Genomic DNA, 24,973 nt, shown 5'->3' with positions numbered 1-24,973 from the left:
ATCCAACATACGCAGTACTTATGAGATTGGTGTCAATTTTATGCTCACAAGTAAGGAGCTCGTCTGAGTCCTCTGACTGCATACCGCAGCCTAGTGGAAGACTAGCTAGAGTTCCTGAGGTGTACCAGTGCATTAATCGTTATACTGTTCAATGTGTGGGATTAACGTCGGGTAAGTACCTTAAAACTGCGTGAGGTGAAGTTAAGACGTACGTCGGGGTAATACGTGAGTATTCCCGGGGTCACGTAGGCCACGCCCCCCTTACCCTGCATGCGTATTGCAGTATTGTTGTCTGGACGTTTCACATGCCTGAACAATAAGGCTGGCCTCGCACTTCTGTACTACCTTATCTCGTAAGACATTTCTCATGTCCAAACCTTCACTCAACCCTGACCCTTATCAGGCTCCATGATCGTGTTTTATTAATCAATCGATCTTTCCAGTCTCCCGTATCAATTGTTGCGTTCTCCACCTCATGCCACTTCCCAATTTTCACTCGTTTCATTTGGCTGTCCGTTAGTGTTCTTACTCCCACCTTTCCATCATGAACATTTTTTTTTGTTTTTGCCGTTCGACATCGATGACATGTCCTGCTAGTTATCGCTTCCCACCGCCTTTCGTTTCGGAATTTGTTTTTCTTGCTGATCATTCCTTTTTTTATCATTTCTTTGTTGAATATTTCCTCATTATACGTTGTAATTATAGTGTATTTATTAATTTACCTTTCGGAACATAGGAATTGGTAGACGAAAAAAGACGACGGTCCATCTAATTCTCCTTCTACCATCCTGATACTCGCATGATCAATGATAATCGAGTAGTTGACTATTCATAGCAATCAATCTCTAACAATTAGAACATTTCAGTAATAGTTCTTCCCCGTATTTTTGTGTCCCTATATGAAACACTTTGCATTTCTCTGTATTGACATTCATCCGTTACCTGTCTCCCAATTTGCAAGTATATTCAAACCCTCGTGTATCTCATCCTAGGGGAATCAAGGGATATGGGGATCGGGCGGGAAGGTGCAGTTGAGGTCGAACATCAGCCACGATCTTATTGAATAATGGAGCAGACTCGAGGGACCGTATGGCCTACTCCTGCTCCTATTTCTTTTTTTCTTTCTTATCCTGTTCAGCGTTGGAGTCTACCACCTTGATTAGCTTTGTATCAGCTACAAATTTAGCCCTTGTGCCCGTGGTTGCAGTGGTAACATTCACCCAGGCCGATAACAATCCGTGTATCACCGCCCTTTGGGCTTTATCGATCTACCAAATACATATCGACTGCAAAATATTCCCACTGATTCCTGCATTCTTTATTTTCAGCACCAGCCTTTTCAGAGGAATTGTATGAAATGCAAGTACACTGCATACACTGCCGTACCTCTATCAAGCTCCTTTGTCACACCCTCAAAGAAAACAAGGAAGTTAGATTGGCAAGACCTGCCCTGCACGAGCCCATATTGGGGACCTTTCATGATTTTATTTCTACCCAGATGCTCCATGATCTTATCTTAGTAAGGGTTTGCATAGCTCTACCCACAATGGAGGGCAAATTCACTGGCCTGTCGTTCCCTTCCTCACTTTTGCCACGTTTTCAAAAATATCTGCCTTTTTACAGTCCCCAGGTACCTCTCCAGTATTTAGTGATTTCTGGAAGATTGATGCTGGAGTTCCTTCAATTTACTCCCATAATTCCTTTAGAATCCTCAGATACAGCTCATCAGGCCTCAAAGATTTGGTCGTATTACCTTTGCACAGCTGTCCGGCACCATTTGTTCTGATTGTAGACGATTTTCCTTTCGTGAAAAAGGAATATCAAATAGGCTCCAATAACCAGGTTCAACTGGCGGAGCGATCATGCATGTTGTGCCTACCGACGCATTAGAATGAGCCTGCATGGAGATTATGATGCTGCTCGTAGTGGCATATATATCCTGACAATACACAAGTAATTTGGAAGTAGTAGGTCCTGCGATTTATTTCAAATAAACATATTCCTTTATTAACTTGCCTTAGACTAGTGTGATGAGCTCATTAACTTTTTTGTCATTAACATTTAAGCCGTTCGTTCAGCTGTCTCTACTGCTTTCCCCTTCCACTTTGTCCTAGCCCTGGAACCGTATCATTGTCTAGTTTCTCTCGTGTTCCCCCATATACCTTCTCTAAGCTCACCTTGTCGATGAGACCTACGTTTTGCTCCCTTGACACAATCTTACGAATCTGCAGACAACCTAACTTCCATTCTAACTCCATGCTAGCTAATATTGTAACTGGTTACCTCTTCTCAAGCACTGTCCCCCTCCCTTTGAAAACTGCTTTTATCATTTCTCTCCTCAGATAACCCATTGAGCCCTTTGTCCTTGCACACTACTGCTCCATCTCCAACCTCCCTTTCCACTCCAAAGTCCTTGAACAATTTGTCACCTCCAAAATACATGCCCATATTTTCTGCAACTCCACATTTGAATCTCTACAATCAGATTTCCACACCAACCACAACACTAAAATTACGCTAACCAAAGTCACAAATGACATCCTCTTTGACTGTGACCATGGTCCTTGTTCTTCTCGACCTATCTGCAGCCTTTGACATGGTTGACCACGCCATCCTCCTCCAATGCCTCTTTTCTGTTGTTCACCTAGGTGGGTCTACCTTCCCTTGGTTCCATTGTTATCTGTCCAATCATATCTACAGAATATCTACAGAAATGGATTCTTTACCCACCTCCACCCGACGCTGGAGCCCCCCAAGGATCTGCTTTTGGGCTCCTCCTCTTCCTCAACTACCTGCTGCTACTTGGCGACATTATCTGAAGACATGGGTTCAGGTACCACATCTATACTGCTCTAACTCTCCAGCACCAAGCTCGACCCCTGCTATGGCTCTGCAGTCCTACTGATTGTTTTAATCCAGTCCTGGATGAGCCCCAATTCCGTCCAGTTGGCAAGCCCAAAACCACTGTGTTCAGTCCCACCACAAAATTTTTATGCTCCCAACCGGTTCCACCTTTCCTTGGTCTCTGGTTGAACAAGACTGTTCGTAACTTCGGCATCCTATTTGAATTGGAGCTGAGCTTTCAACCACATATCATCTACATCAAAAGGCCGCCGTCTCTGCCTTTGAAAAATCACCCGCCTCCGCCCCTGCCTCAGCACATCTGATGTTGAAATCCCCATCCTTGTCTTTTTCACCGGCAGACTGGACGATTTCAAAGCTTTCCTGGCCGAACGCACATCCTCGACGCTTCATACTCCACAGCTCATCCAAAACTCTACATTAAGCTCCGCTCAACCATTAAGCTGTGCTCACTGACCAAGATTAGCGCGTGTTCACCGAATGACTCAAATTTAAAATACTCATCCACATATTTAAATCCCTTCATGGCCTCACCTCGTTGTACCTCTGTAACCTGTTCCAGCCCGATAGCACTCCGACAAATCTGCAAGTCTCTAACCCGGTACTTTCGACATCCTCCTTTCCCTTCCTGCCACGAATGGGAGCTGTGCCTTCAGCCATCTCGGCTCTATGGTCTGGAATTCACTCCCTTCGCATCTCCACCTGCCTCTCCTTTTTCAAGACCCTCCTTAAAACCCACTTCTGGTCAAGCTTGTGGTCACCACTCCTAACGGGATAGGAATTGGTATGCCTTGAGCCTGTTTTCCGGGCGTAATATGGGCGCAAAGCATACTAATTTAGCAGTGACAGACTACGCCCAAGCTGTGCAGGCGTTGGTCTCTCTGCTAAATTTTTAAGAGGAGTTTGGGACCTGAAATATATTAATGAGAGGCCTAACTCCTGTTGAAGGACCCCTCTACAAAATGTGATCCTGATGAAGGAAGCAGCGATCCAGCATGCTCAGCTCAGGATTCTTCAGTTGCCCCTGCGGCGGCCAACTAAAGGAAAGTTTAAAATATATTCCGTGTAGCCAGGATAAGCAGGAGAGCTTCCCCTGAGTCCACTGACCTGGCGACCCCTCCCCCCGCGTCCAATTTATCAATGCTAGTCCCTCTGGGAATCTACGAAATTAATTTCTCTCCTCCAATGAGCTGCCTGTGGTTCCGCGATCGGGAGGCATCTCGGCCCGAAGTTGGAGATAATGCCCGAGGCCCAATTTCCGAAGTCCCGAAAACAGGCCCAGGCGAATTTCTATCCCAATATTTCCTTCAGTGGCTTCCTTGTGACGCCTACGTTACGTTAAAAGCGTTACATAAATGCAAGTTGTTGTTGACTTTGTCTATACTTATTTGCACATTAATGAACGCTACAAGGTACAGTTTCAACTTACCCTGGGAGAGTTGCAGATCGTTGCCAGTTCTAGACACCGCCCGATTTCGTCCCATTGATTTCAGTGGAAATGAAAGTCGAGGAGCTCCAAAACCTGCGGCTGATCTACTGCTTTATTGAGGGCGTAAAGATGAAAATCTACCCCATTAAGTTAAACCATGGGGGTGAAATTGGTCTCTTAAAGTCAGTGAAGCAGAGAATCGGGCTGCAGTGTAAAACGGACTGCCAATTTGCTTTTGCCCATTTTGCGCATTCACCCAAGACCAATTTCACCCGCTATGAGTTGGGAAATACGACTGGACATATTGAACCGACAACAATAAGCCCTCAAGTTAACCTGTGTGAGTGTGAACTCGCCCATGGGCGCCCCACTGTGTATGTCTACCGCAGTATCGACACATCAGTCACACACTGCTTTGTTTGAGATAACTTTGCACACTTTATTACGTGAGCTTTAATAACACACAAAATAAAGCCTAAAATACTTTCACTATAGATTTGACTACTTTTGCATCAGAAATAAAAGACACCAAAAACCGTATTGCATCAATGATTTTATTCAATAGCTATATTCGAATAGATTAGCAGTAAGCAAATACTTAGGATACAATAGTCATATTGTTGCCTTTTAATGCATGTTTACTGGATGTTATAACATAAATTGTGTTTTCAGTTAACACTGACAATTTTTGATGGAAGAGTATTTCAAATTAACCGATCTGAAAAGACAAAGTTCGAACCGCAATGGCTATTTTTCTTAAACCTCCGAAATGGAATAAATTTCTACCCTTTTTGTTACATGAAAGAATTGAATGGGAATAAACAATCTTTCCCAGCTCGGTCAAGTACAGTTTGTGAAATCAGATACAGCTGGATCTCGCGATGCTTGTTTGAAGCGGGTTTGCCTGAGTCTCATGTTTAACTACACAGGAGTAAAGCTCGTGTGAGTTCCACTCTGAGGCTGACAGAGTCAGATAACTGCTCACACTGAACGTGTTGTCCGTCTCCTGTTGGATCCGACTGGTCTCAACAACATTCCCTCTGACACTGCCATCCACAGTCCATTCAATCTCCACAGCACCCGGCTTAAAACGGTTTACCAAACACACCAGGGTCGCCATGTTCTTTGTTGTGATTTCATCCGATGAAGGAGGAAGAACGGACACCGATGGTTCCTGTGGACCTATTTTTAAAAAAAGAACAGGGTTTCGTCGCGTTGGGGAATTGCTTCGGTTGAAGGTTTAGATTTTATCAAAATAGTATATTTCGTATTCCATCAATGCATTTAATATAATAATGGATCCCTTTGCTTTATACTTGTTTCAAAATACTCCAGTCATACTATGGGCGCTTTAAACATTTACCAGCTCCAGCACACCGGTCAACAATTTTCATTAAATATACTGGGTTAGATCTTGACTTTGTGCGATATAGTAAAAGGGGTGAAAGCGAGTCGGCACCCCGTTTTACATCTCTCCCGAATTTTACTTCCATTGACTTAAATTTAAATAAAAACCTGGAGAGGAGCAAAACCGGCTGCCGACTCGTTATCACCTGTTTCACATTGTCGCACAAAGTCAAGACCTACCCCATTGACACTAATTAAATCTTATTGTGATGTGGTCACATGGTTCCGTTGTTAAATCAGCAAAAGGAGAGACCAACATATGTATTAGATATTGGATGAATATAAGGACAACCCCTATGTCCGGAGTGTACAGGTATACAGCCAACGTAATACGGATAAAACATCTATTCCGCTGTAAAATCCAACTGCTTTAGTCATTGGCAAGCAGAAATCACTTGGAGCCGACACTAAATTTGCAGCGTGAACGCATTTATAATCATGTTTGTATTATCCGCTTTCTCGAATTACCACTCTGTGCATTGAAACAACTCACACTTTAGATCAGAATTCTGAAGTGGACCTGTGAATCTTGCCTTTACAAGTAACTTTAGTCTATATGCCGTGTCATTATTTGGGCCGATAAATCCAGCCTTTCTATTGTAATACTTCAAGCAGAATATAAACGAATTTTAATAAAGGTTGGTGCTGAACTCATATTAAACACACACTTTAATTTTACTGATCGGATTTTAAATTTTTACGGTTGTTTTGTTGCGTTAAGTTGAAACTTGTCCATGTTTCCTTGCGCTGACCCCATGATGCATTCCACATTTTTTTCACTATAGGATACCCACATTCCACACACTGTGAGTGTGAGCCCGCGTTATTATCTCACATCATACCCAAAAGCAACGCGATTTAAAAAAATGAAACATACATTTTAAAATCCATATTAAGCAGACAGCGATCATCAATGTTATTGGATTGAGATGAAGGCTAGGAAGGGATCTGTCCCACTACTCAGATATACTACAGATCTCCAAATAGTTTTAAGGAAGAGCGGGGGAAATATGCAAGCTAGTATATGAAACTGTAAAAAGCACAGAATTATAAGCGAGGGGGAATTCAACGACAATAAATCGGGGCTTTACGGTTTGCCCGGCACCATCTTTTGTTCACCGCCCACGTTTGGTTTAAAACGGCATTCAGAGTAAAATTTGGCTCTGAAAGATTAGAATATCAACGCGCTAAAACATTGGTATGAAATTCTTCTTTATTTTAACAAAGGACGTAGGCTGTTTAAACTAAAGTGGTTACTCCCCTTTAAATATCTGCAAAAGCAATACTGAACACAAAAGACGCCCCCACCAGTTTAACGCACAGTGCTGGTTGAACACAGAAATGGATTGCTCCGATATAGCCGCAGCCGAACGCCGTCCGTTCGTTCATTCATTCAGTCATTTCCTCTGGGTGGTATTATTTTTTAGCAAGTGTTTACTATTTCGCATGGTCTCTAAAAATAGGGACCAGCATAATTTCCCCCATCCGATTTATTTTACTCAACCATAGGAGTATTTCAGGTACAATATTTTTAATTAGTAGAAAGGGGACATCTTCCAATCTCCATGTATTAATCACGTCATAAACGTTGTAGGAAACTTTACTCTTCTGGCTATTATAGGGCAAACGTAATAGCACTGAAAATGAACGCGTTATAATGTAGTTAACACAAAGCGAGAGGATACCTCTCTCCTCTTTGCTAATTGTCTCCATTTACATTGTCGTAATTGACAGCAAATACCATTTCAGCAATATAAAATAAGTTTTCATAAAGTATTATAGAAATTCTGGACCGTTCAGTTCCCCATTTGGGCAATGTTACTTCCAGTTAAGATACCAGGGGAAGCCCGTTGAAAATATGATTGATTCGAAAATGCCACTTTTGAATGGAATTAAATCGAGACAATAGTATACATTTTGCAACTTATTGTTTTGTTCTAAAGTTATCAAAAAACAGAACTGTACAAATGAAAGGATTTTACTTACTGCCAACACTCAGTCGTGTTCCTTTCCCGAAGAATATACCGTTAGACCACATAGCACAGTAATAGTCCGCAGCGTCCTCAGATTGTGCATTCGACATTGTAAAAATTCCCGTGTTGCCTGATACGGAGCCGGAGAACCGTTCTGAAATACCCGGGCCCCTGTAAATGGTGCTGCCGGACCAATAGTAGACTAGAAGCCTGGGCGTATTCCCCGGAATCTGCTGGTACCAGGAGACAACCTCGCTTCCTAAATTGGCACCAGACAGAGTACAACTGATTTGGACGTTGTTTCCCGGAGAAGTTGACATCAAACGAGGCTGGTTTACTGTAACTTGCGCGTTTAAATCTGAAAAAAGGAGCAATGTCAGAAAAGAGGCAGGACAGTGAGAGCAATCATTTGTAATGAAAATGGGGTAACAAATTTGCCAGCAAATATTTTTAAAGATGAAGTCTAATCAGGAGATGAAATTAAAATACTCACAAACTGCGCATAAAACCAGCGTACTGACAATACGGATCCAGTAAGACATTGTAAAAAATTTAAGGAAGCTCAGACACGGCGACAATGTGCTGATGAAATGGGTTCTAAACTTCCCCTCGAACTCTGCTTATCAACCGTGAGAAGGGGTGTTACCGCGTGCTCCTTATTTATGCAAATCAGTCTGCACCTTGACGCCAATCAGAAGCTGCCAGATTCTTAGTGAGTGTTGAATTAATCTCAAATTACCAGGAAGATAAGGGATGGTATTCGTGTTTTGTGTTTTTGCGTACTTTGAGTTTTTCTTAAACATAAAGTGAAATAGAAATAATTTACCTCATACATTTTTAATATCCACTTTAATCCACTCCGTAGCATTTTCATTTAATTGCATCACTTTGTGCGCAGTCTCACAGTGCTTACACATCGCAAATCATTTTCCATGTTTATATCATAATATTCGTGACCATTTTAGCTGCCAAGGGAGAATGAAGAGAAATATTCTACCTGAAACGTCCATCTAAAAAAATCGTTTCGGGCCGAACACCTCACGACAGACGGCTTTCTGTGCAGGATTTGTTCCATTATCATTTTACATTTATATATATATTGAAATCTTACAATTCACGGGCTATTATTGGGGATGGTGTATTGGAGATCTCTGATTGAAAGCACAAGGCGGATGAAACAATTCACTATCAATTCTTTTGAGCATGTAGCTTGGGGAGACGATTCTGACTATCTTGTGTATATATTCTTTGGCAGATGTGCCTGATATCTCTGCGCTATCAGAATGCGCTACAAACTATTGTCAGAAGGTCGCGAACAGCACATGAGCTTGGAATGAGTTATTTTGCTATTGGAAATCGGAAAAGGTTTTAACGGGCGGCCAAGCCGATATCGCGCGTTTCACACAATCCCCTAAAGTCACAGTGAGTTGGACCTTGTGTTGGTGTCTCATATTTGATGTTATAAATTCTGCATATCTTAAATCAATATTTGGTATCATATTACTTTTATCTAGCATTACATTATTGATATATTATGTGTTTAAACTTTATATAATTGATGTAAAATCAATATGTAGTAATATGTAGTGAGGAAAATTTTAAAATGTTTTATAAATACATAAAGAGCAAAAGGATAACGAAGGAAAGAGTACGGCCTATTAGAGACCAAAAAGGTAACCTATGTGTGGAGGTGGAAGATGTGGTTCTTAATGAATACCTTGCGTCTGTCTTCACTGAAGAGGGGGAGAATGCAGAGATTGTAGTTCAGGAGAAGGAGTATGATTTATTGGATAGGATAAACCTAGTGAGAGAGGAAGTATTAAGGGGATTCGTTTCTTTGAAAGTAGATAAATCACCAGGGCTGGATGAAATGTACCCCAGGCTATAGGGAGGATCAAGGGAGGAAATTGTGGAGGCTCTGACCATCATTTCCAATTCTCCCTGGCTATAGGCATGGTGCTGGAGGGTTGGAGGACTGCTAACGTTGTATTGTTGTTTAGAAAGGGAGAAAGAGATAGACCTAGTAATTATAGGCCAGTCAGTCTAACCTCAGTGGTGGGCAAATTATTGGAATCGATTCTGAGGGATAAAATAAATCGTCATTTAGAAAGGCACGGGTTAATCAAGGACAGTCAGCATAGATTTATTAAGGGAAGGTTGTATCTGACTAACTTGATTGCATTTTTTGAACAGGTAACAAGGAGGTTTGATGAGGGTAATGCGTTTGATATAATGTACTTGGATTTTAGCAAGGCATTTGACTCGGTCCCACATGGCTGACTGGTCAACAAAGTAAAAGCTCATGGGATCCAAGGGAAAGTGGCTAGTTGGATCCAAAATTTGCTCAGTGGCAGGAAGCAAAGTGTAATGGTTGACGGCTGTTTTTTGGGACTGGAAGGCTGTTTCCAGTGGGGTCCCTCAAAGCTGAGTACTAGGTCCCTTGCTTTCTGTAGTATATATTAATGATTTGGATTTGAATATGGGGGGCTTGATCAAGAAGTTTTCAGATAATATAAATATTGGTGGTGTGGTTGATAGTGAGGAAGAAAGCTGTACATTGCAGGAAGATACCAATGGACTGGTCAGGTGGGCAGGAAAGTGACAAATGGAAATCAATCCAGAGAAATGTGTGGTAAAGCATTTGGGGAGCGCAAACAAGGCAAGGGAGTACATAATAAATGGAAGGGTACATTACAGGAAAGATGTGATTGCACTGGAGAGGGTGCAGAGGAGATTTCTGAGGTTGTTGCCAGGGCAAGAGAATTTTAACTATGAGAAAAGATTGGATCGGCTTGGTTTATTTTCTTTGGGACAAAGGAGGCTGAGGGGAGATTTAATTGAGGTATATAAAATTATGACGGGACTAGATAGACTGGATAGGGAGGACCTATTTCCCTTCGCAGTGTGGTCAATGACCAGGGGGCATAGATTTAAAGTAATTGGTGGAAGGATTAGAGGGGAGCTGAGGAGATTTTTTTCACCCAGATGGTTGTAAGGGTCTGGAACTCACTGCCTGAAAGGGTGGTGGAGTCAGAAACCCTCAACTCATTAAACAAAGTAGATAGATGTTCACTTGAAGTGCTGAAACTAAGTGCTGGAATTGGGATTTAAGCTGGCTAGCTCTTTCTCGGCCCTCATGGATGGGCCGAATGGCTTCCTTCTGTTCCGTAGCTTTCTATGATTCTTATGACTCTATGATGCTAGTCGATCGCCCATGGTGTTGCGCATGGGCAGTAAAGACCAAGCGTAATCCAAGTGCAACATGGAGTAGATCTTGACTTTGCCCGATAGCTTAAAACAGTTGACATCGAATCGACAGTCCGTTTTACATCTCTCCTGATTTTTAAAAATGGAATGAATGGAAATAAAAATCTGGTACGATGTAAAACGGGCTGCCGACTCGCTATCACCTGTTTTACTCTATCGCACAAAGTCAAGATCTACCCCAATGGTTAGAAGGCAAGGGTTAATTGAATCAGGGCATGGAGGCATATTTCAGCCTCGTTTGAAGTCATGTATTATGCCCTTATTTTTAAATAATATGTTACTTTGATATTATTGATACTTACGTCCAGCAATTGGAGAATCGGAAAAGTAGAACTGGTCGGAGCACAGAAAGTTCTCTACAGTGCAGGCCAAGGGGCTGAGAGGTGCAAAATGTAGACACTACAGAGCCACCACTGCCAGGGGCTGCAATTATAATGTTGCAAATTTACATAGAGAGTTTTCAATATAGATGTGAACAAAGGATTTATAATGGAAATAAATTGACACAAAATTGTTATAAAATTTTAACAACAGTAAGAAAGGTCTTGTAGGGCCGGAAGTGCATGCAGATATAAGATTTTTATTGCATGTGTACTCAATTCTCCGTGGCATTGTGCATCCAGAGTCAAGACGAAATGTAGGGGGTGAATTTCCTTCGGGGTTCTCCTGATTGGGCACCATAACTTCAGCGGGAGATGCCAAAAACTGCAGAGATGGTGTTTCCGCTGATCTTTTGAAGTTATTGCATCCAATCGGATGAACCCCAATGAAATTCCTGACGGTAGTCTTCAGCTTAAGTGGTTAGAAAATGAAGGTAATTGCACGAGGACACAAAGATGTAATTTATTCCCCATTTTAAAGTCATACATAATGTCCCTATTTTTATCCCATCTTTTGATTTTATTCTATGCACTACACGCTGAGGAGCTGGCAGATGCAAAACTGAGATGCTCAGCTTGTTGGAACGAAAATATTTGAAAGACATGCAATTTCCTCTGATTAAATATCAGCAAAACCATAAGAAATCCAATAGTAATGTTTTAAAATTGTTCCGACTTCATTTTTGTCGTGACCATTTCCTCTTGGCACGATTTAATAATGTTTTTGTGGCATTAAAACAGAGATAACACAGAAATATAATACTTAAAGTGGAACAGCGCTACTTCTGCAACAAGTATGAACTGCAGGCAAGATTGTAGAAAAGGTGCCACAGCACTTCACAGTTTCGCATCTGTTACAGGCATTGCTGATACTGCTGCAGTATTATCGTTGTAGTGGTACTCATCCATTTGAATGTACTGAGGACCTTCCAGCATTATTGATTGGTTTTAACGAGCTGGGGGCATTATATAGTTACTCAAGCATATCCTTTCCAGCCTGGAAGAATGGCAACTGAGGGGTGATTTTACAGGAGAATGTAAGATTGCAAATTGAATGGAAAAATTAAATCCGGAAAATTATGTTAAACTAAATTAGGGCTTGGGATACCTATGCGTTTGCAGATGTGATATGTTGTGCGTGAGGCGACCAGTATGCGGAATATACGATGAAGGTGCACTGAAGAATGGGTCGCAGATATGATCAATCACGTGGACATCACCTCTACATGAAATGGTTAATGTTTTTCAGGAGACTGAGGGCATACACTGTTTCAATAATTATTTTAACTTTTAAATAGTGCACTGACACATCCCCCATAGAGAAACCAATTTTTTTTACATACTGTCGTGTTTTTTCCCTTTCTCTTCACTCTTCATGGTAATCCAGAGGTAAGATCAACCAAGACTATGAGCTTTTCTAAAAATTGGTTTTAATCACATTAGACCTCGACAGGTTGACAGATAGAGATGCTTGCAAATTAGTCTGCAGTACAAATCGAAACTCAGATTGGTCAAATGCTTCCGTTTCAGGAGACTGCGCGGTTAATTTTCCGCTGACGTACCTTTTGGTGTTCTCCTAGACTGTGTCTGGTCTGTCTCTTCCATTCACTTTATAATGACTGCTCATATACCATCCTCGGTAGCCAAAACATGCTGTTGGTATTTTTCACTCTCTTTCCCATTGTTCAAACAAGCCGACACTGATGTTTACGACAGTTGCCCACAAACTTTCAAGGCCAAGCTGGGCAGCTGTCTTATCTTTAACATCGCCCCTCATCTCCGCGAAAGTACATCTTCTCATTTAGCCTGCTAAACAGTCTGGAGCAAAACCTTTGGAACTTGGTCAAGCTTCAGAGAATGCTGTCTTGAACAGCCAAGACTAACAGTTCTGTGTTCCATCTTTTGTTGAATCAAATTCTTCTCCTTTCGCAAGTGAAAAATCCATATTGAAAAGTCCAAAATCCTTCACTACAAATTAATGAAACAATCCGGATACAGGTAACACACTGATACCTATCAGAGGAATTGAAATTAAAGTAGAGAGGGAAATATAAATTGAAATTCTAAAATTCAGCGTTGAGTTTCCTTGAGTTAACGGCGAAATTAGGATAATTGAGGGCGAGGCAGACACTATACCGATTCAAAATTTTCCAGAAAAATAATTTTTTTAAGTAAGGGGACAATTTCTCGGTAATATGGTAGTATCGGGGGTGCTTAGTTTTCACTGTAGCTTTCTGTACTATGTATTACGATTTTCCTTGTCTGTATCATGATGTGTAATATTAATCAAGTTATACCGAGACTAGACGAGCAAATGGCTCGTGATGAGTATGTAAAGCTAATAACATGAGGTGTGGATCTTCGGTAAAAACCCCGAGATCGCACAAAAAAGGGGAGCTGTTGGAGACTAAGATTGAGAAAGACTAAGGGAAACCATTTTATGTGAAAGTATCACTTACGTTAAGTTCCATTTTATATTCTGTAATTAAATCTACAGAAACAACATACTACAGAGTTAATTACCAGCCTGGAGTTTTACCTTAGATGAAGAATTCCCCAATAATCCAAGTAATCAACCTGAGGCTTTAAAGACAGTTGTACGATTTGACCACTTCTTTCTTGGCTTGTCTCTAAGCCTGTGGTCTATAATAGACAGTAGTAGCATTTCACAAGAAGATCTGATGCATATGCAACAAATATTGCCGACATGGGGAATGGAATATCTACCCTTGGGTACCAGGTTTGGTGAGCACAAATGGAGATCATTCGGCCCATCATACTGGCGCAGGCTCTTTGGTAGAGCTATCAATTTAGTCCCACACCCCTGCTCTTTTCCCAGGGCACGATAAAGTTCTTCCCCAAGTATTTATCCAATTCCCTTTTGAATGTCATTATTGAATCTGCTTCCACCACCCTGTTAGGCAGTGTATTCCAAATCATAACAAATAGCTGCGTAAAAAAATGTTTCCTTATGTCACCTCCGGTTCTTCTGAAAATCACCTTAAATCTGTTTGCTCTTGTTACCAACACTTCTGCCACTGGGAACAGTTTCTCCTTATTTACTCTATCAAAACCGTTCATGATTTTGAATACCTGTATCAAAGGTCCTCTTAACCTTCTCTGTTCTAAGGAGAACAACCCTAACTTCTCCAGTCTCTCCACATAACTGAAGTCTCTCATCCCCGGTACAATTCCAGTAAATCTCTTCTGCCCCCTCTCCGAGGCCTTGACATCGTTCCTAAATTGTGATGCCCAGAATTGAACACAATACTCCAGCTAAGGCCTAACCAGTGTTTTATAGAGGTTTAGCATCACTACCTTGCCTCTATTAATAAAGCCCAGGATCCCATATCTTTTGTTAACAGATTTCTCAACTTCTCCTGCCGCCTTCAAAGATTTGTGTATATACACCCCCAGGTCTCTCTGTTCCTGCACCCTCTTTCAAATTGTACCATTTCGTTTATATTGGCTGACTTATTCTTCCCACTAAAATGCATCACTTCACACTTCTCTGCGTTAAATTTCATCTGCCAATGTGTCTGACTATTTCAGCAGTTTGTCTATGTCCACTTGAAGCATGTTACTATCCTCCACAGTGCTTACTACATTTCCGAGTTTCGTATCATCTGCAAACTTTGAAATTATACCCTGTATAACCAAGTCCAGGTCATTAATATATATCAAGAAGAGCAGCAGTCCTAATACAAAATTCTGCCGAACACAACTGTATACTTCCCTCCAGTCTGAAAAACAACCGTTCACCACAACTCTCTGCTTTCTGTCCCTTAGCCAATTTTATATCCATTCTGCCACCGTCCCTGTAATCCCATGGGCTTTAATTTTGCTTACAAGTCTATTGTGTGGTACATTATTAAATGTCTTTTGAAAATCCATATACACAACATAAACCACACTAACCTCATCAAATCTCTCCATACTTCATCAAAGTACTCAATCATATTGGTCAAACACGATTTTCCTGTTGTAGTAATTATTATATTCTGTGTAAATAATTCAGTCAGAAAGTTAAACTGCAACATACAAACAATTCAACTAATGTCAAATAAAATCAGAGCAAAGCTTATGGCAGTAGATCATGTGCTGGATCTTGCTCCAAACTGCCTTCAGAGGGTCAGACTGTGACCAAGGGCACTGACTCAATCTGCTGACAATGAGAGATAAACAAGTTAAAAGATAAGACAGCTGTCTGCTGGACCGTGAGAACTGAAAGGAAAACTACAAATTATTCTGTCCAGCAACAGATAAAGGGCAAAAAAAGATGTAAAAACGGGAAGAGTTTTTCAGGAGACCACAAGCAGCGTTTAAAGAAGAAATTGTCGACAAACAATTAATCCCTTCAATCTCTCAGGGGACGGATATGATCATCTTGCTTCTGGGCTGTACTTCCCACATAAGGTTGTATGGCATCTATATAGGAATATAGCAACATAGGAACAGGAGAAGGCCATTCAGCCCCTCGAGCCTATTCGGCCATTCAATGAGATCATGGCTGACCTTCATCCTGTCTCCATCGACCCACCTTGGCTTCATATCCCTTGATACCTTGGCTAGCAAAAATCTATCGATCTCAGATTTTAAATAATTAATTGAGCTAGCATCTACTGCATTTTGTAGGAGAGAGTTCCACATTTCTATCACTCTTTGCGTAAAGAAGTGTTTCCTAACTTCTCTCTTGAATGGCTTCGCTCTGATTTTAATGTTATGTCTCCTTGTGAGAGACTCCCCCACCAGCGAAAAAAGGTTTCTCTCTATCTACCCTATTAATTCCTTTCAAAATCCTTAAAATCTCAATCAAATCATCTCCTAACTTTTTGTATTCCAGGGAATACAAGATTGTTTATGTAATTTCTCCTCATATTCAAACCCTTGGAGCCGTGTTTACATTTTGGTGAATCTCCGCTGCACTCCTTCCAAGGCCAATAGATTTTTTCACAGATGTGGTGCCCAGAACTGAACACATTTCCCGAGATGTGGTCTAACCAGGGCTTGGTATAGCTGTAGCAAAACTTCCTTCCCTTTATATTCTAGCCCTCTAGTTATAAAAGCTAACATTCCAGTAGACGTTTTGATTTTTTATGTACCTGACTATTATATTTAGTGATCTGTGCACATGGGTCGCCAAATCTCTTTGGATCTCCACTGTTCCTAACTTTTCACCATTTAAAACATACTCGGATCTATCCTTTTCTGGTCTACAATTGGTGGCCTCACACTTACCTGCGTTGAAATCCATTTGCCACAGTTTGTCTACTCACTTAATCTACCACTGTCTCTGTAATTTTATGCTCCAATCTACACGACTTACTGTGAAACCAAACTTTGTGTCATCGGCAAAACTTGGATATATGGCTCTCTATTGTAATATCTAAGTCATTAATGAATATGGTAAATGGATTTTGCCCCAGCACATACACTTGAGGGGACTACTTGTCACTTACTTCCAAATCATACCCAATACGTACCCATTATCTCAATTTCTGTTTTCTACTATCCAACTAAAATTCTAACCAGGTCAATAATTTGCCTTCAATTCAATGAGCTTTAATTTTAGCTAACAGTCTATTATGTGGAACGTTATCGAATGCCTTCTGAAAATCCATGTAACTGCATCCATAGACATTCCCCTGTCTACGACTTTAGTTACTTCCTCAAAAAATTCAATCTGTTTCATTAGACATGACCTAACCTTTAAAAATCCATGATGGCACCATCCAATCAGCTCAAATTTATTTCCGTGTTAAGGCACTCTTTCCTTATTTAGAGATTCTAATAACTTCCCCACAACAGATGTTAGACTAAACGTTCTATAATTTCCTGGTTTCTCTCTCTCCCACCCTTCTTACATAATGGAGTTACATTTACAATTTTTCAATCTAAAGGGACAATTCCTGAATCAAGAGAGCTTTGGAAGATTATGGCTAAAGCATCTGTAATTTCCTCACTTGCTTCCTTTAAAACTCTGGGGTGCAAACTATCACGTGCTGTGGATTTGTCAGTCTTTATTATCATTATTTTTTCCAATACTGTTTTCTTGCTAACGTTAACTTCATTGAGTTCCATTCATTGATTCATTATTAGTCTCACTGGAATGTCAGGTATATTATCCTCATCCACGACTGTGATTTCGGACAAAAAGTAATTATTCAACAAGTTTGCCATTTCCTTATTTTCATTTGCAATGTTAACTGCATCTATTTTTAAAAGGCCACATTACCCTTGACTACCCATTTTCTTCTAATATGATTGTAAATTCTTTAAGTGTTTATCTTGATATCCCTCGCAAGTTTCTTTCCATATTCATTGTTTGCAGCTCTTACTGTCTTTTTTTGCTTTCCCTTGCTGTTCTTCATATCTCCCATAATCCCTTGGATCTATATTATTCTTTGCATTTTTATATAGTCTTTCCTTTAGTTTCATGTTATGTTGTCTACCGTGGCTGTTTTATTCAGTTAGAAGTGCTCTTGCCCCTAATGGGTGTATACTGGTCCTGTATTAAGCCAAATTATTTTTTGAACACCTCCCACAGTTCATCTACAGTTTTACCCGATAACAGTTTTCACCAGTTTGTTGTCGTTGGTCTCTGCCTTATATCGTTAAAGTTAGCATTACTAAAATCTAGAATCTTCGTAACTGTGTCAAGTTTCTCCTTTTCAAACCTAACATTGAATTCGATCATATTATGATCACTGTTAGATTAATATTCCCTTACTGTTAGATTATTAATCAAGTATGGCTCATTACTTATTACTAAATCTAGTGTGACCAGCCCTCTTGTTGGTCCTGGAACATATTGCTCTAGAAAACTATCTCGAATGCACTCAAGAAATTCACTACATTTCTGACTTGAGCTGTTCTGCTCTTCCCAATCCATATGAAAATTAAAGTCTCCTATTAAAACAACTCCCCGTTTGCTACAAGCCTTTCTAGTCTCTGAATTAATACATTCTGCCACTTCATTGCTGCTGCCAGGAGGCCGGTAGACAACTTCCATTAAAGTTTTAAGTCCTCTCTTATTCCTCAATTCTAACCGTAGAGTCTCCGCTGATTGTATTTCCTTTCCTATATTATCTCTTACTAATGTTGTAATAGTATCTTTAATCAATGAGGCTACCCATCCTCCTCTTCCAGTTTCCTTATCCTTTCTAAACATCCTCTAACTTGGAATATTTCACTCCTCATTATGACTAGCTTTCATCCATGTTTCAATAATGACCACCATGTCATACCCTCTAAACTGTATTGAGCCTCTAATTCACTCAGTTTATTTCTTATACTCCATGCGTTACTATATATTATAATCTTATTTGGGCAAGAGACCCTACCCTGTCTTTCTACCCTGATGCTGTCTTTCTCACGTTGTTTTACTTAACTCATTTCTTATTTGTCACTCCTGCTGTAGCTACTTCTGTTATTTTAGTATTCCTTTCACCTGGAGTATCTATATCACTTTGTGACCTGAACTCTGCTCTTATCCATTTTTTTCATCTTTATTCTATCATTTTACTTTCTGACTGAACCCACCCTCCATTTACTAGTTTAAAGCTCTTTTACTATTATATTTATCCTTTCCACTAGCACCTTGGTCCCAGCCCGGTTCTGGTGCAGCCTGTCCCAACTGTGCAGCTCTCTCCTGTCCCAGTATTGGTGTCAGTGGCCCATGAAATGGAACCCCTCCTTCCTACATCACTCCTTTAGCCACGTGTTCACCTTCCTGATCTGTTTGTCCCTATGCCATTTAGATCGTGGCTTGGGTAATAATCCTGACATTACCACCCTTGAGGTCCTGCCTTTTAATTTAGCTCCTAATTTCTGACACCCCCTCAGCCGGACCACCTCCCTTATTTTTCGCTGTGCCACAACAACTGAATCTTTCACTTCCCTTTCCAAATTCCAGTCCACCTGCATCGAGGTATCCCGTCCCCTGGGATCAGGTAGTCAACACATCCTTCGGGACTCTCGATGCTATCTATCCCCCTAATTGTTGAAACCCCAAAAACTACTACGTTTCCATTCTGCTCCTCCCCGCTTTGAACAGCCCTCTGCTTTACAGTGCCTGGGTCAGTATTGCGGCTGTTCTCCGCGCAATCCTTCTCCTTATCCTCACAGGTATCAGGTATACTTACATCCCCCTCTGCACCGAATTCCCATCCTCAACAAATTCCCGTTGTCACTCTTTTTAGCAAGCCACTTGTTCAGCTGATTCACCTTGCTCTCGCCCAGCTGTGTGCTGCAGCTCTGTACTTTTGCGGATATCCCTCTAATATATACCTTCGGAAACACATTAGTTACAGCTAGTCAGTCAATGTAATTGGGTCCGTGACGAGGTCTTAATTATTGTATTCCAAACACAATAATTAAAACCTCGTGAGCGACCCAATTACATTGACTGCCACCGACTTGCAGTTTTTAAAGGAATTTTTAAATGAGAAAACTAACTTAAATTTTGGTTTGATAACAACATATTTTCTGTACTGCTCACCCACTACTTACCAGAGAATTCCCACTCTCACCAAATTCCCATCGTCAATCTGTTTAGCAAGCCATTCAATTTAGCAGAAGCACTCAATCTGGAAACTGTAGTGCTTTATTATCAATAAAATTATTTGGAATGTTTTCAGACATTCTTGAGTCAGTCTTCGTTGTTTCTTACCTTTGAAGTCCAGTAAGGAAAGAGAAAACCTTACAGCGTGGAATTGGAATCACATATAGGCCAGACTGGGTAAGGGTGGTAGTTTTCCTCAGCTAAGGGACAATAATAAACCAGTTGGGTTAATACACACTCCAACAGCTTCATGGTCACTTTTACGTGTACCAGCTTTTAATTCCAGTTTTTTAAAAGATTTCAAATTGTCAAACTATCATGGTGGCATTGGAACTCATAGTCTCTGGATTATTAGTCTAGGCCTTTGGATTGTTAGTCCAGTAACATAACCACGACACTCTCGTACCCGTACGACAGAGCCTTAGCAACGGAAAACAATCTTTGTATTAGGGCAACTTCAGTCCTGTCCTTTGGGGTATCCAAGAAATCCTTTTCGAGAATCTGGGCTAATTTTTTCAAGGGGTCGGCTTTGCCCAGCAGATCTCCTGCTTTCCGGGGTCCATCGCCCTGTCGTGTCATATACCGATTTCGTATTCCGCCAATTTCTCCATTCTAAAAACCGAATCTGGTGAATTCTGCCTTGGAAGAGCCGGCCAGTCCCAAACTAAGCATTCAAATGTTCACTTATCTTAGAGTCTTGCCGCGGTCGCCAGTACTTTAGGACAACCCTTACCCTTTTAAGGATAAGGCTCGTGGACTCGAAGGACAGAAAGATATTGATCACTACCCTTCATTTATCAAATGATACATATCCAACATACGCAGTAGGTATGAGCTTGGTACCAATTTTTTGCTCACAAGTAAGGAACTCATCAGAAGTTCGCAAACTGAGTCCTCTGACTGCATACAGTAGCCCAGTGCAAGACTAGTTAGGGTTCAAGTGTGCATTTATCTTTATACTGTTCAATGTGTAGGATTAACGTAGGGGGAGTACCTTATCACGCCTGCAGTGCGAGAGGTTAAGACGTACGTCGGGGTAATACCTGAGTAATCCCGGGGTCAGGCAGACCAACTCCCCGTTCACATGCATGCTTATTGCAGTATTGTTGTCTGGATGTTTTACATGCCTGAACAATAAGGCTGGCCTCGCACTTCTGTACTACCTTATCTCGTAAGACATTTCTCATGGCCAAACCTTCACTCATCCCTGACGCTTATCGCTCCTCCACCAGTCGACCCTGCAAAGTCCTCTTCACGAACATCTGGGAACTTGTGCCAAAATTGGGAGAGCTGTCCCACAGACTAGTCAAGCAACAGCCTGACATAGCCGAATCACATAATCATACCTTTCGGCCAATGTCCCAGACTCTTCCATCACCATCCCTGGGTATGTCCTGTCCCACTGGCAAGACAGGCCAACCAGAGGTGGCAGTACAGTGATACACAGTCAGGAGGGAGTGGCCCTGGGAGTCCTCAACATTGACTCTGGACCCAATGAAATCTCATGGCATCAGGTCAAACATGGGCAAGGAAACCTCCTGCTGATTAGCACTTATCGTCCTCCCTCAGCTGATGGATCAGTCTTCCCCCATGTTCAGCACCACTTGGAGGAAGCAGTGAGGGTAGCAAGGGCACAGAATGGACTCTGTGTGGGGGACTACAATGTCCATCACTCAGTGTGGGTCTGTAGAACCACGACTGACCTAGCTGGCCGAGTCCTGAAGGACATAGCTGCCAGACTGGGCCTGCGGCAGGTGGTGAGCGAACCAACACGAGGGAAAAACTTACTTGACCTCGTCCTCACCAATCTACCTGTCGCAGATGCATCTGTCCATGAAAATATTGGTAGGAGTGACCACCGCACAGTCCTCGTGTGGCACTATCACCGTGCTAAATGGGAAAGATTCAGAACAGATGTAGCAGCTCAAAATTGAGCATCCATGAGGCGCTATTGTCAATCATCAGCAGCAGAATTGTATTCCAGCACAATCTGTAACCTCATGGCTCGGCATATACCTCACTCTACCATTGACAACAAGCCAGGGGATCAGCCCTGGTTCAATGAGGAGTGTAGAAGAACATGCCAGGAGCAGCACCAGGCGTAGCTAAAAATGAGCTGTCAACCCAGTGAAGCTACAACTCAGTACTACATGCATGCTAGCCAGTGGAAGCAACATGCTGTAGACAGAGCTTAGCGATTCCACAACCAACGGATCAGATCAAAGCTTTGCAGTCCTGCCACATCGAGTCGTGAATGGTGGTGGACAATTAAATAACAAACCGGAGGAGGAGGCTCTGCAAACATCCCCATCCTCAATAATGGAAGAGCTCAGCACGTGAATGCAAAAGACAAGGCCGAAGCGTTTGCAACCATCTTCAGCCAGAAGTGTCGAACTTGCCCGCCTCCAGCCAAACTGTTCCAGTATAGCTACAACACTGGCATCTACCCGACAATGTCGAAAATTGCCCAGGTATATCCTGTCCACAAAAAGCAGGACAAATCCTATCCAACCAATTACAGCCCCATCAGCCGACTCTCAATCATCAGCAAAGTGATGGAAGGTATCATCGACAGTGCTACCAAGCGGCACTTACTCACCAATAACCTGCTCACCGATGCTCAGTTTGGGTTCCGCCAGGACCACTCGACTCCAGACCTCATTACAGCCTTGGTCCAAACATGGACAAAAGAGCTGAATTCCAGATGTGAGGTGAGAGTGACTGCCCTTGACATCAAGGCAGCATTTGACCGAGTGTGGCACCAAGGAGCCCTAGTAAAATTGAAGTCAATGGGAATCAGGGTGAAAACTCTCCAGTGGCTGGAGTCATACCGAGCACAAAGGAAGATGGTAGTGGTTGTTGGAGGCCAATCATCTCAGCCCCAGGACATTGCTGCAGGAGTTCCTCAGGGCAGTGTTCTAGGCCCGAATATTTTCAGCTGCTTCATCAATGGCCTTCCCTCCATCATAAGGTCAGAAATGGGGATGTTTGTTGATGATTGCAGTGTTCAGTTCCATTCGCAACCCCTCAATTAATGAAGCAGTCCGAGCCCGCATGCAGCAAGACCTGGATAGCTTCCAGGCTTGGGCTGATAACTGGCAAGTAACAATCGCCCCAGACAAGTGCCAGGCAATGACCATCTCCAACAAGAGAGAGTCTATCCTTCTCCCCTTGACATTCACTACATTTCCATCGCCGAATCCCCCACCATCAACATCCTCGGGGTCACCGTTGACCAGAAACTTAACTGCACCAGCCACATAAATACTGTGGCTACAAGAACAGGTCAGAGGATGGGTATTCTGCGGCGAGTGACTCACCTCCTGACTCCCCAAAGCCTTTCCACCATCTACAAGACACGAGTCAGGAGTGTGATGGAATACTCTCCACTTGCCTGGATGAGTGCAGCTCCAACAACACTCAAGAAGTTCGACACCATCCAGGACAAAGCAGCCCGCTTGATTGGCACCCCATCCACTACCCTAAACATTCACTCCCTTCACCACCGGCGCACAGTGGCTGCATTGTGACCATCCACAGGATGCACTGCAGCAACTTGCCAAGGCTCCTTCGACAGCACCTCCCAAACCCGCGACCCCTACCACCTAGAAGGACAAGGGCAGCAGGCACATGGGAACAACACCACCTGCACGTTCCCCTCCAAGTCACTCTCCATCCCGATTTGGAAATATATCGCCGTTCCTTCATCGTCGCTGGGTCAAAATCCTGGAACTCCCTTCCAAACAGCACTGTGGGAGTACCTTCACCACACGGACTGCAGCGGTTCAAGAATGTGGCTCACCACCACCTTGCCAAGGGCAATTAGGAATGGGCAATAAAAGCTGGCCTCGCCAGCGACGCCCACATCCCATGAACGAATAAAAGAAAACAGACATCTTGCAGTCCGGTCACCACTTCATATTTCTTTCTCACCTCTTTCCCATAAGATTTCTTATTTTTCAGCTTTTACTGACTGGAGCTGGAATTTAGCCTGTTAACCCTATAATTACTGTACCTTTCGTTAGTAACCTACCGTGCTGGTATCTTACCTTGCTTTCTCTCGTTAACACGGATAACTTGCTCAATCATTTGAAACTCCTTAAGCAGTGGCTAATCCCCTGCTCCATGTTCGTGTTTTATTAATCAATCGATCTTTCCAGTCTCCCGTATCAATTGTTGCGTTCTGTACCTCATGCCAATTCCCAATTTTCACTCTTTTCCTTTGGCTGTCCGTTAGTGTTCTTCCTCCCACCTTTCCATCATGAGTATTTGTTTTGTTTTTGCCGTTCGACATCGATGACATCTCCTGCTAGTTATCGCTTCCCACCGCCTTTCGTTTTGGAATTTGATTTTTTTGCTGATCATTCCTTTTTTATCATTTCTTTTTTGAATATCTCCTCATTATCTGTTGTAATTATAGTTTATTTATTAATTTACCTTTCGGAACATAGGAATTGGTAGACGAAAAAAGACCACGGTCCATCTAATTCTCCTTCTACCATCCTGGTACTCGCATGATCAATGATAATCGAATAGTTGACTAATCATAGCAATCAATCTCTAACAATTGAAACATTTAAGTAATAGTCCTTTCCTGTATTTTTGTGTCTCTATAAGAAACACTTTGCATTTCTCTGTATTGACATTCATCTGTCACCTGTCTCCCAATTTGCAAGTATATTCAAACCCTCGAGTATCTCATCCTAGGGGAATCAAGGGACATGGGGATTGGGATGGAAGGTGGAGTTGAGGTCGAAGGTCAGCCACGATCTTATTGAATGATGGAGCAGGCTCGAGGGACCGTATGGCCTACTCCTGCTCCCATTTCTTTTTTTTCTTATTCGGTTCAGCGTTGGAGTCTACCACCTTGATTAGCTTTGTATCAGCTACAAACTTAGCCCTTGTGCCCGTGGCTCCACTGGTAACATTCGCCCAGGTCGTTAACAATCCGTGTATCACCGCCCTTTGGGCTTTATCGATCTATCAAATACATATCCACTGTCAAATATTCCCACTGATTCCTGCATTCTTTATTTTCAGCACCAGCCTTTTCAGAGGAACGTTATGAAATCCAAGTGCACCACAACCACTG

At 42.0% G+C, this 24,973-nt stretch overlaps 1 protein-coding gene across 1 annotated transcript; it reads right to left on the bottom strand.

Annotated features, from left to right (window-relative positions):
* Positions 1–4,853: 4,853 nt before the first annotated feature.
* Positions 4,854–8,288, bottom strand: LOC137342344 (immunoglobulin lambda-1 light chain-like). Its single transcript, XM_068006281.1, has 3 exons — positions 8,165–8,288; positions 7,685–8,029; positions 4,854–5,473 (listed from the first exon to the last, which is right to left on the bottom strand). The coding sequence occupies exons 1-3, from the start codon at positions 8,211–8,213 to the stop codon at positions 5,151–5,153; spliced, it is 717 nt and encodes a 238-aa protein (XP_067862382.1). The 5' UTR covers positions 8,214–8,288; the 3' UTR covers positions 4,854–5,150.
* Positions 8,289–24,973: the final 16,685 nt, after the last annotated feature.

Source organism: Heptranchias perlo, chromosome 25 (assembly GCF_035084215.1).
Source record: "Heptranchias perlo isolate sHepPer1 chromosome 25, sHepPer1.hap1, whole genome shotgun sequence".
Lineage (NCBI taxonomy): Eukaryota > Metazoa > Chordata > Chondrichthyes > Hexanchiformes > Hexanchidae > Heptranchias > Heptranchias perlo.
Note: the sequence above shows the minus strand (reverse complement) of the source record. Positions and strands in the feature narration are given on the sequence as shown.

Excerpts from the sequence above, each read along its gene's own strand:
- LOC137342344 (XM_068006281.1), bottom strand. The coding sequence starts at position 8,213 with ATGTCTTACTGGATCCGTATTGTCAGTACGCTGGTTTTATGCGCAGTT. Across the intron at positions 8,030-8,164 it reads GCTGGTTTTATGCGCAGTTT|ATTTAAACGCGCAAGTTACA; the intron begins GTGAGTATTTTA and ends TCCTTTTTTCAG. Across the intron at positions 5,474-7,684 it reads AACACGACTGAGTGTTGGCA|GTCCACAGGAACCATCGGTG; the intron begins GTAAGTAAAATC and ends TTTTAAAAATAG.